The sequence below is a fragment of the Thalassophryne amazonica genome, chromosome 4, assembly GCF_902500255.1.
Source record: "Thalassophryne amazonica chromosome 4, fThaAma1.1, whole genome shotgun sequence".
In the NCBI taxonomy this organism is placed as follows: domain Eukaryota; kingdom Metazoa; phylum Chordata; class Actinopteri; order Batrachoidiformes; family Batrachoididae; genus Thalassophryne; species Thalassophryne amazonica.
The window spans coordinates 21,724,787-21,737,159 of record NC_047106.1 but is presented as its reverse complement, the minus strand read 5'-3'; the positions used below and the strand labels follow the sequence as shown (position 1 = coordinate 21,737,159).

The 12,373-nt window shown below is 42.4% G+C and overlaps 1 protein-coding gene across 1 annotated transcript; it reads left to right on the top strand.

The window, feature by feature from the left end:
* The first annotated feature begins 1,478 nt into the window (after positions 1-1,478).
* Positions 1,479-9,177, top strand: LOC117509498 (ribonucleoside-diphosphate reductase large subunit). The gene is made up of 4 exons (XM_034169216.1): positions 1,479-1,640; positions 5,545-7,526; positions 8,222-8,410; positions 8,490-9,177. Exons 1-4 carry the CDS (start codon positions 1,622-1,624, stop codon positions 8,673-8,675), a joined length of 2,376 nt encoding a protein of 791 aa, XP_034025107.1. The 5' UTR covers positions 1,479-1,621; the 3' UTR covers positions 8,676-9,177.
* Positions 9,178-12,373: the final 3,196 nt, after the last annotated feature.

The following is a 12,373-nucleotide window of genomic DNA, read 5'->3' as shown; positions in this document are numbered from 1 at the left end:
GACACGTTTTCCTCCTCCTCTTCTTCTTCACCCAGTGGTACCCCAATTTCTGCTGGCACCCTGTTGGGCAACAACATTAGTGGTAGCAGGAGGTGGTAAAATCACAAGTCAGAATTTCAATACATCCACTTGGGAAATGATTCACAATATTAATACCAGCATTTTGGCATCAAAATTAATCCTGTATCTTGAAAATAACCCCCCACCCCTTGAATGTAACAAAGTATGGTCTATTTTCAATTATCTGGCTATTCCACTATGTGTAAAGTTTGTCCATGCTCTTCAAAAACTTTATAAACACAATTCTTTCACAAAGGTTTTTATTTCAGTCACACTGTGTGAATAACAGAACTTAGGAGGAGGCCATGCTCTTCAAAAACTTTTAAAACATAAACCACTGTCAAAGGTTTTATCACATTCTTTAGCCTGAGATTTTTTTTGGCTTGGCCATGACACTTGATTTACTACAACTTGCCATGCCTGTGACTTGAAATTGCATGTGTAATTGCATGATCACTGTAATAATATCAGTACTTATGTAGCTTTTGTGACTTCTCTAAATCAAGTACTACTAAGTCAGGAGCATTATATATCATAAACTTGAATGTTGTGTTCAATGCAGGGTTCATCAAAACTAATCATGAAGTCAAAACAATTACATTCTAATATTTTGAAAGATATTAAAATTACAGTATATATTGCAGTTTTCTTTTTTGCATGGGGTGTTTTTTTTTTTTTGTCATGGTAGACACCCACTTCCTATATGAAATATCTCCCAAATTACACAATGCACAATCTCTGAAGTGGATGTAAGCACATTTGAAAAAAAAAAAATATTTTCTACCATTACCACCTCCTGCTATTAGTGGCAGTCGTTTTTTTGGCCTCGACCAATCCGGTATGGAAATTCAATTTGTACTCTGCATGGTTGGGTTGACTTGTTTTACACAATCAAATCACATTTCAATAAAATTAGTTTATTTTTAATTCATTGAAATTGTCTCTGATTGTTCTGTAACACCCACCAGCATGTTTTCTGTTGTTTTATGACTTTAAAAATGTATTTACAAGTAAGTGTAACAGAGGAATAAAAAATGTGATACAAAGAAAAACACAACTATTAGATTAGATTTAGTTGGCAATAAAAGTACACATGCACATAATACATAAACCATTGCATAATAAAGCATAAAACTTATTTACATTGTTGTCCACATTGTGGTTAAAAAAATACCAGTCATTGTATTATTATCTTTTTTTTTTTTTTTTTTTTTTTTGTTACACAATGATGGGTTGGTTAAACTTAGCTAACGTCTCTCCCGCCAGATATTTGTCTGTGAAAAAAATAAACAAAAACGGAAGCTGTTCTTAAGACTGGTGTGATTGGCTCGTGTGACATTAGTCCCGTGCGCTTTAGCTTTTGATTGGTTTAAAGGCCTGTCCGTCTCGGTTTCCATCTGTGACGTTTTCCGTACAAATGCGACGTTAGCGGGAGTTTCGGGAGTTTTGCGCGCGTTGTGCTTCAAGGTGGTACCGGGTTTGTGACCAGGAGCGGCTTTGTGTCCTGTGGAAAAGTCAAACGTATTTTCTCAGTGGCCAAGTTTCATCTGACGTCGCCGACATGCACGTGATTAAGCGAGGTGAGCGTTTTATAGCATCTTTAAATCAGGCCTCCAGCCTCGACTAGCCTCTTTGGAAGCTAAGCTAAGGCTAGAGCCAAGAGTAAAAATCCCACGTTTTCAGTGTAAAATGGATGGAAAGTTACATGATGTTATAGATGAGAATGATTTGGGGATTTTGGTCCCTAGTTAGCAGTCATTCTTTAAAACACATAGCTACGGCTAAGTTTACCCATTTTCTGATTTTGTGTAAAACTTGCTCGTCTTCATCTCCAATAGTGTGTACAAGCATGAAAAACAACGAGAGATGTTGGAAAAGGTCCAAAGTAGATTTTGTTGTCAATTTTATAGTTTAGGAATCTGTAAAGTTGACAACACTGGAAAACACGAATAAAAAGGTGGTGGTTGTTGTGATTTATTTAAGTTTTAGAGGCGTATAAAATAGTAGCTGATATGAAGCACTTGACAGTTGATGCTGGATTTATTTTAGTTTTGGACAAACAATAATATGAATCTCAAAGGTAGTTAGAATATTTTTTTTTTGTGTCCAGCATAATTTAATAAATTATTATTCTTGTTTTGGTTTTTTACAGATTTTAGTTGCATGTAGGGCTGCAATTTATGATTATTTTCATAATCTATTATTTACTCTAATTTAAGTCCATAAAATGTAAAAAGAAAGAAAATCTGGTGAAATTTGTCCTTCAGTGTTATTCAGAGCCCAAAGATATTCAGCTAGATAGGAGGGAAATGGCTCATACAATAAACCAGAAAATATTCACTTTTAAGAAGTTAAATAAAATGGCAGTGGCTACGGGTACAGACCCGTATTTCCAGAGACCATTTTAAAGATAGGGAAGGTCTCTTACCGACCAATCAGAATGCACAAATATGTCTGTACCATATGTGGCTAAAGGTCTGGCAAGGCTTCAAAACTCATCCGTACATTGTCCATATCGTCAGTGAACCCATGGAGCTTTATATGAGCACTAGAGAGCACACTCCCAATGCTGCACACTAAACGAAAACGTCCCTTCATGGACAGCGACATGACGTCTCCTAACCGGGCAAAATATTGATGAAGTACCCGGATGTTAATGCATTTTCAGTGGGGATTTGCGACTGCACACACTCAAAAAAAATGCTCGCAAAATACGTGTTAAAATGCCATTTTGACTTGGATATCGAGCCAGTAAAATTAATTTACATTAAATTATGTCAGGAAAGTATTATGACACACACATTCCCAAATATCCGTATTCAAAGTTACACGGATGTGCGCTGTTCAAGCTGCTGAGCTGAGGCGTCCTGCTACAGCTTCTGCTGTGTTCAACACAGTGCGGCTCCGTACCTTTAGCAGTTCCGCAGAAGATACGGATGTACGAGGTCTATTAGAAAAGTATCCAACCTTATTTTTATCAAAAACCATATGGATTTGAATCACGTGTGATTGCGTCAGCCAAGCGTGAACCTTCGTGCGCATGCGTGAGTTTTTTCATGCCTGTCGGTTGCGTCATTCGCCTGTGAGCAGGCTTTGAGTGAGGAGTGGTCCATCCCTCTTGTCTTTTTTTTTTTTTTCATTGTTTAGGAATGGCTCAGACTGCTGCTTTGCTTGATCAAAATTTTTTCAGAAACTGTGAGGGACATCAAAGTGGACATCATTTGAGAAATTCAGATGGTTTTTGGTGAAAATTTTATGGGCTTCAAAGAGATTACGGAGTGTTACTGTCACTTTAAGGACGGCCCAGAGCGACTGGTGGTGTGCTGCGCTCCGAAGCCGCCATCGACAGGCTGAGCGACCATTTAATTTCTAAACGGATGGCTGTATGGATCCGTGACCATCGTGTGCAATTTCTCTGGTTATCACAAGAGCTGGACATCAACCATTTTCCGGCAGATTTCACTTTTAACAAGCGATTTTGTCATGGAAAGCCGAGTGGAGGCTTCGCGCGTCACGATGGATTCGCTCCTGGAGCGAGACAAAACCACCTCCGTTTTGGTCTCACAGGACGACTTTGAGATGGCGTTCAGACAGCTGTCTGTGGTTTTTCCATCGAGTGATTATCCGAGAAATTGTGAATGTGCCTGGACATGCCAGAACATGTCCTGTGAGGCTTCATCACGGCGTTGCTTTGCGACGTGCGGAATTCCTCCGCACGTCTGTCTGTGTGCCGAAAAAGTGCTGATGTCCGTCTTTTCACAATTCCTGTGCTAGCCAGATGACATCCCGGATAAAACACAGCGTCCAGTTTGGAAATGAATGGCACATTCCACTGTTACAGGAGTTTTTGTCATGGAAAGAGTGGAGGCTAATCACTCGATGGAAAAACCGACAGCTGTCTGAACGCCATCTCAAAGCTGTCCTGTGAGACCAAAACGGAGGTGGTTTTGTCTCGCTCCAGTAGCAAATCCATCACGATGCGCAAAGCCTCCGCTCGGCTTTCCATGACAAAATCTCGTTAAAAGTGAAATCTGCCAGAAAATGGTTGATGTCCAGCTCTTGTGATAACCAGAGAAATTGCACACGATGGTCACAGATCCATACAGCCATCCGTTTATAAATGAAATGGTCGCTCAGCCTGTCGATGGCGGCTTCGGAGTGCGGCGCACCACCAGTCGCTCTGGGCCGTCCTTAAAGCGACAGTAACACTCCGTAATCTCTTTGAAGCCCATAAAATTTTCACCAAAACCCATCTGAATTTCTCTAATGGTGTCCACTTGGATGTCCCTCACAGTTTCTGAAAAAATTTTGATCAAGCAAAGCGGCAGTCTGAGCCATTCCTAAACAATGAAAAAAACGACGAGAGGGGTGGACCACTCCTCACTCAAAGCATGCTCACAGGCGAATGACGCAACCGACAGGCGTGAAAAAACTCACATGCGCACGGAGGTTCAAGCTTGGCTGACGCAATCACGTGATTCAAATCCATATGGTTTTTGAAAAAAATAATAAGGTCGGATACTCTTCTAATAGACCTCGTATGTACCCGTAGCCACTTCAAAATAAAATTGGCAGCGTGGTTCCAAGCTGTTATTGAGCTTGTTTCCAGAGTGGAAGGTTCTTGGTTCAAAACCGCTCTAGCCCATTCTCCATTTTGTGACAGGAAGGGCATCCGGTGTAAACCCTGTGCCAGATCAACATGCAGGTTCATGTTGGCTCTGCTATGGTGACACTGGAGTGAATAAAGGGAAAAGCAGAAAGATCTAAGCAGCTGAAATAAGTTTTTTTTTTTTTTTTTACTTAAAATGCTTGATTGATTTGATAGTCAATCGATTATACGATTTTAGCCCCTGTGCGTCAGTCGCACTCATCATATGTGCTTTTTATGTACTTTATACAGTTATATTTCACTAATAAATTAATTACTGTACTATGAAAACACTTATATCACGGAGAGCGGTTTAACGTGAATCATAGTTTGCAGGTGTTACGTTAAATTTTGGGTCCTGATTGTGAATATTGTTACAATTTCAGATTTAACTCAAGGTATAAAAAAAACTAATACTTTTAAGAAATTGCATAAGAACAGAACAAGGCTTTGAACTCTTTCCCTTTTCAAGCTTTATGTGCAGTGTCTGGAGGTTTTGACTTGTCCTTACCGTTTCCGGTCCTGTTCTCATTTAAGGCCGTGGTCTATAACTGCGGCAAACTGGGAGGAAAAGATCACGGTTGCCCACGAATTTTGTGCCTCGTTTGACGTAATGCCATCCTTGTATAAGAAGCGGAAAAACTGCAGCACGAGTGTAGTATCAATTTAGCACACCTGTGTCATCCATAAGGCCTGGTGGTGTCACAGTATGTGTGATGACCTTACCAACTCCATGGAAGAGCAAGGGATTACCAAATTAGATGCCATACACCAACTTTGTTTTATTGATCATCCTGAGTGGTGTCTGGGTGAATTTACAATTTCTTCTTTTTCAGATGGACGCCAAGAGCGCGTCATGTTTGATAAAATCACCTCTCGCATCCAGAAGCTTTGCTACGGGCTAAACTCAGACTTTGTGGATCCGGCTCAGATTACGATGAAGGTGATCCAGGGTCTGTACAGCGGCGTCACCACCGTGGAACTCGACACGTTAGCAGCAGAAATCGCCGCCACTCTCACAACTAAGCATCCTGATTATGCCATCCTTGCTGCACGAATCGCTGTCTCAAACCTGCACAAAGAGACGAAGAAGGTGTTCAGCGACGTGATGGAGGATCTGTATAACTATGTGAATCCCTTGAATAGGCGCCACTCTCCCATGATTTCTAAGGAGACTCTCCACATTGTCTTGGAGAACAAGGACCGCCTCAACTCAGCCATCATTTACGATCGAGATTTCTCCTACAACTTCTTCGGTTTCAAGACCCTGGAGCGGTCCTACCTGTTGAAGGTCAATGGGAAAGTGGCAGAACGACCGCAGCACATGCTCATGAGAGTAGCTGTTGGAATCCACGAAAAAGACATCGATGCAGCCATTGAAACCTACAACTTGCTTTCAGAGAAGTGGTTCACTCACGCATCGCCAACACTCTTCAACGCAGGAACCAACAGCCCACAGCTGTCCAGCTGCTTCTTGCTGGCGATGAAAGATGACAGCATTGAAGGAATTTATGACACCCTGAAGCAGTGCGCGTTGATCTCCAAATCTGCAGGAGGAATCGGTGTGGCGGTCAGCTGCATCAGAGCGACAGGGAGCTACATCGCTGGTACCAACGGCAACTCAAATGGGCTGGTACCTATGCTACGAGTGTACAATAATACGGCACGCTACGTCGACCAAGGTGGGAACAAGCGACCCGGCGCCTTCGCCATGTACTTGGAGCCATGGCACTTTGATGTCTTCGACTTCCTGGAGCTGAAAAAGAACACTGGGAAGGAAGAGCAAAGGGCCCGAGATCTTTTCTATGCCTTGTGGATTCCTGACCTTTTCATGAAGAGAGTGGAGAGCAACCAAGACTGGTCTCTGATGTGCCCACATGACTGCCCAGGACTGGATGAGTGCTGGGGGGAGGAGTTTGAGGAGCTCTACACCAGATACGAGAAGGAGGGCAGGGTCAAACGTGTGGTTAAAGCTCAGCAGTTGTGGTATGCCATTATTGAGTCCCAAACAGAAACTGGCACACCCTACATGCTGTACAAAGATGCCTGCAACAGGAAGAGCAACCAGCAGAATCTAGGAACCATCAAATGCAGCAATCTGTGCACAGAAATTGTGGAATACAGCAGCCATGATGAGGTGGCAGTGTGCAACCTGGCATCCATCGCGCTCAACATGTATGTCACCCCTGAGCGGACTTATGACTTTAAAAAGCTAGCTTATGTTACCAAAGTAATTGTCAGAAACCTGAACAAGATTATTGACATTAACTACTACCCAGTACCTGAAGCTCGACTCTCAAACACACGCCATAGACCGATCGGGATCGGTGTTCAAGGTTTGGCAGATGCCTTCATCCTGATGCGGTACCCCTTTGAAAGCCCTGAGGCGCAGCTGCTGAACACTCATATTTTTGAGACCATCTACTACGCTGCTTTGGAGGCGAGCTGCGAGCTGGCTGCTGAGCACGGCCCCTATGAGACGTATCCGGGCTGTCCAGTCAGCAAGGGGATCCTTCAGTACGACATGTGGGGGAAGACACCCACGGACCTGTGGGATTGGAAGCTGCTGAAGGAGAAAATTGCCCAGCAGGGTGTGAGGAACAGTCTGCTGCTGGCTCCGATGCCCACAGCTTCCACCGCCCAGATTCTTGGCAACAACGAGTCAATCGAAGCGTACACCAGCAACATCTACACCCGCCGGGTCCTCTCCGGAGAGTTCCAGATAGTGAATCCCCACCTCCTGAAAGACCTGACTGAGAGGGGGCTGTGGAATGAGGAGATGAAGAACCAGCTGATCGAGCACAATGGATCCATCCAAGTAAGCAAAGATAGAAGTGGAAGCTTTTAAACAGAAATGACTTGAGGCTCATTACTGTTTAATCGTTTAACATGCCAACATTTTTTTTCTTCAACTCTCTGACACCAAATTAATTCTTGGCTTTATATATTTTTTCTGTCACATTTTATTCACTGTGGTTTCACTTTTTTCACTGCACCTGTATGGAGATGGCTGATCATGGCTGGGAGAGAACTCAAACATAGTCATGATTGGTTGAATTTTTGTCATGTGACTTGCTCTCATCTGAGTCAATCAATGCTTCACCTGCACCGAGTTGCTCAAGATGTTGAAGTAGGAATTTTTGCAAAATTGGCATGCTGCTGGAGTGTGTATGATTTTAATGATGGCAGTCATTTGCAGTGCTGTTTATTTCCTAACAAATCGTGATTTATTTATTTAAATCGGCTTTTGAGACTACACAAATAATATTAGTTATAATCTTTATTGACATGTTAAAACATAAAGGTGCATATACAACATGTACAAGTACCGTTATTGGTACTGATTTCATATTTTGTTGGGGTGTGTGTGTATGTATATGTGTGTATATATATATTCCAGCAAGTCAAATCATGATTTAAATCAGTTGAGTTAAATCATACCAGCCCTGGTCATTTGTGAAGAACAAGATTGTTCTAGTTTGAGTTTGGTGTTTGATGTTTAATTTTTTCCAGGATATTAACGGGATTCCGACCGATCTGAAGCAGCTGTATAAAACTGTGTGGGAAATCTCCCAGAAGACCGTACTCAAGATGGCGGCAGACCGTGGGGCATTTATCGACCAAAGTCAGTCATTGAACATCCACATCTCCGAGCCCAACTATGGCAAACTGACCAGCATGCACTTCTTTGGCTGGAAACAAGTAAGTAAAGAACGTCTGAATGGTCACCTGAAGGCTATAAAACTGGCTGCTGAACGTTTCTCTCTTGCTCTGACTCCAGGGGCTGAAGACGGGGATGTACTACCTGCGGACCAAACCGGCTGCCAACCCCATCAAGTTCACGCTGAACAAGGAAGCGCTGAACAAGGAAGTGCTGAAAGAGGCGCAGGAGGTCAAAAAGCGCAACACCGCCGCCATGGTTTGTTCGCTGGAGAACAGAGACGAGTGCATGATGTGCGGCTCGTAAGCGTGGACGCTGGTTGCTCGTTGGGCGGGGACATGTTGGTGTCAGGTCGTCACAGACATGGTGCGACTTCAGCAGATGCTTTTGCGGCGATAGTTCCAGGATTATTCTCTGCTGAATGTGTGGAAGAGTTTTAATGTTGTTCAGTAGAGACGCCGTATTTGTTGCAGGAAACAGAAGCACTCTGTGGCGCGCGGCCCTCTGCCACGTTCACTCCTCTTTTCAAGGTAATTTGCACAAGTATTTTCAGCGCTTCACTCTTTTAATTCCAGAGCGTTTTTTAAAGCGTCCCTTCCAGACTCTTTATAGGCAGAAAAATTTTGCGAATTAGTCTTCTGGCCTTTTTTGGGGGGGGGGCACAGGTTCGGTTTGACAACTCCTCTCTGTTAAATCATTTACTTTTACTTTGGTGTCTACCAGATGTGTAACTGCTATTTTTTAACCTCCATGGAGGCCCTGTTTCTGATGAGATGTGAAAACTAATAAACTTGTTTTTTTAACTGAGGCCAGTGTCGGTTTTTATTGATAATGGCTTCAGGCGTCCTAACGAATACTTACTTGGCTGGGAGACCACTCGGGAAGAAAGACCAGGAACTGTGTTCGACTTGATGTGGAACTGGAGTCATCAGGAAGGACATCCTGTGTAAAACCTGAGCCAAATTACACCGTGGATCCACTGTGGCGACCCGCATTAAAAGTCAAACTGTTAATGCGTGCAAATTAAAGTTGGGAAGCAAAAAATACTGAATTATTTTCTAGTCTTAAGTCACACTGTGACAGATTGTGGAAATGAGTAACTGATCAGTTCTTGTCCCATTAAAAATCCTCATTCCTTAGATGTGTTAATTTTCGGCTGTCCATTGGAAATGTGTTTTCAACTCTTTGAGCGGACATCAGACTGCGAATTTTCCTGCTGGTTGCATGTTTGCAGTTTTGTCCTGTACTTAGTCATAGCTTGTCAGTGGATGTCTGGTAGACAGTTTTATGAGTTGTTTCTAGAGGTTCTTGCCCGGCAGCACTGCACACCTGCATTCTGTGGGTTTCCACTCATTCCATTAGCCCCAAATCCACTGGAGACTGGGAGACATTTGCCACCAGACAAATTTCATTCTGTACAAATTGGTTCACTCATCCTGTCGCAGTGTGACTAGATCTTACTAGTTTTGGTGTGTGCCGACCCTGTGTAGGGGTTGTGAACATGAAGCTGGACATTCTATTAGGGGAGGTGATGGTCTAGTGGTTATGTATTGGGCTTGAGACCAGAGGATCCTTGGTTCAAATCCCAGCCTGGCTGGAAAATCAATAAGGGCTCTTGGGCAAGGTCCTTAATCCTATAGTTGCGCCTAGTGTGTAGCGAGCACCTTGTATGGCAGCACCCCCACATCAGGGTGAGTGTGAGGCATTATTGTAAAGGGCTTTGTCGTCTGCAGATGGAAAAGTGCTATATAAATGCAGTCCATTTACCATTCTGGCTTTGTGCTGCTCAGCATCTTGGAGAGAGTTGGTCAAATCTCAGCGTCTCAATTCTAAACTTTGTAGGTAACCTGGTGTTCAGACAGCATTCCTCATCAGTCCTTTCTCCTCCCGTCATCCTGACTTGGCACTGAGGAAGTCCATGTATCTATCAGCACAAACTTTCCTGAAAACTGCAGAAAAACTTTATCATCAATGTTACAAAACATTCAGTTTGACTGACTGTCAAAGAAAAGAGCCAATCCCTACAGTGATGTTAGAACCATCATTGTAGTTGATCAGTATTTACAAAGTCAAATTATTGCACAGTTCTGAGTTTTGGTTTTTTTTTTTTGGCCCCAGTCCTCCAGAACAGGAGAGATCTGAAAATAACTTCTATACAGTGCATCCAGAAAGGATTCACTGCACTGATGTAGAGACTGCCTTGGTGAGGGGCAGAGAAAGCAGACCCTAAATAAGCATGTTTTTGTGGGAAGAAATCCACACAGACATGAGAACATGCAGAAAGGGCGGGAAGCGATCCCATGACCACCTTCCTGTGAGGCATCAGTGCTAACCATTAAACCACCATGTCATCTAGTGACAAACACTTCTAAATCTACAAATGCTGTTCTTGTAACCAGACAGCACATTTGTAGTGACAAGACATCTGTGTACGTGGATACACACATACAGTGGCTTACAAAAGTATTCATACCTCTTGGTATTTCACACAATTTGTTTATGGCATTTCAAATAGAAAAAGTAAATCAGGCTTCTCAATATAAAAATCTCAAATTACTTTCCTTTGACTCAAAGTAAATCGCTGCAATTTGATATAAATTAATTAAAAATATAAAAGCCAAGATGATGGGTCGCATAAGTAATCAGCCCCTTTGGTATAATACCTGTAAATGAGTTAAATTGCCAGTTTTCTTCAGACAGGTCAGTGGATGGACACATGAACATTTCCAAGTCACTGAATATGTCTTGAACTTTATTTACATCAGTTTTGAAGAAATATAAAACAGTATGACACTGGTAAATCTGCGTGGAGTAGACAGTTCTCAAAAATTCAGTGACTGTGCAAGAAGGAGAAGAGTGAGGAAAGCCACCCAGACAACCCAGAAGAAGTTACAGGCTTCTCTGGCTGTGATTGGAGAAATTGTGCAGTGTGTTTTGCATTTTGTATTCCCAGTTATACAGCTTCATGATGAAGTGGTATAGGGTTCTATTTCACCAAAACATTAAATCTAGGCTTGCATCTCAGCTGTACCTTTTGGCAGATTACCACCTGTTAAAAATGTCATTTTTTAAAAATACATGTATGCAACTTTAGTTACTAAACATGACTTGATTTAAAATACATTTTTGAAGCTCATTAAATGCATCCACATTACTCATAAACTGTCATTACAGCAACTTCTTCAGCTCCAGTGCAGCTGAACATCATCCTGTTGAAGTTAAGCCTCATGAAGCTTTGGATTCTTCTTCACGAGTTTGTCTTTCCCCAGTGCAGCACTCAGTCATTATTTGTGTCCTTTTAACAAGAGCTTCACCCTCAGAAATGCTGCCATCTGCTGGTAGAAACTTTGATCAACTTCAAACTGGCGATCCATGAAGATTTTATTATATACAAGTTTGTGAAAGTTATAAAGACATGAAATGGCTCCCAACCTGTGGGTCAGAACCCCATCAACTGGTCATGAGATGAATCTGAAGATCCACAATGTGAATATGACACCACCAACAAAACCTGTGCTGCACTGATTTTCTTTAATTTTTCACTTTGAACAGTTTTACCTGATAAAATGTTTGAGAAGAAAGTGCTTTAAGTTGAATCTTCCATAATTGCAAAATCTGTGATGGAGGGTCACAGCACCACCTTGTCACAATAGCCAAAAAAAAAAAAAACCAAAACATCTGATATCAATCGTTTTTTTTTTTTATATAGCGCCAAATCACAACAAACAGTTGCCCCAAGGCGCTTTATATTGTAAGGCAAGGCCATACAATAATTATGTAAAACCCCAACGGTCAAAACGACCCCCTATGAGCAAGCACTTGGCTACAGTGGGAAGGAAAAACTCCCTTTTAACAGGAAGAAACCTCCAGCAGAACCAGGCTCAGGGAGGGGCAGTCTTCTGCTGGGACTGGTTGGGGCTGAGGGAGAGAACCAGGAAAAAGACATGCTGTGGAGGGGAGCAGAGATTAATCACTAATGATTAAATGCAGAGTGGTGCATACAG

Coding starts and splice junctions, on each gene's coding strand:
- LOC117509498 (XM_034169216.1), top strand. Junction 7,527..8,221: donor AGCACAATGGATCCATCCAA/GTAAGCAAAGAT, acceptor AATTTTTTCCAG/GATATTAACGGGATTCCGAC. Junction 8,411..8,489: donor ACTTCTTTGGCTGGAAACAA/GTAAGTAAAGAA, acceptor CTCTGACTCCAG/GGGCTGAAGACGGGGATGTA.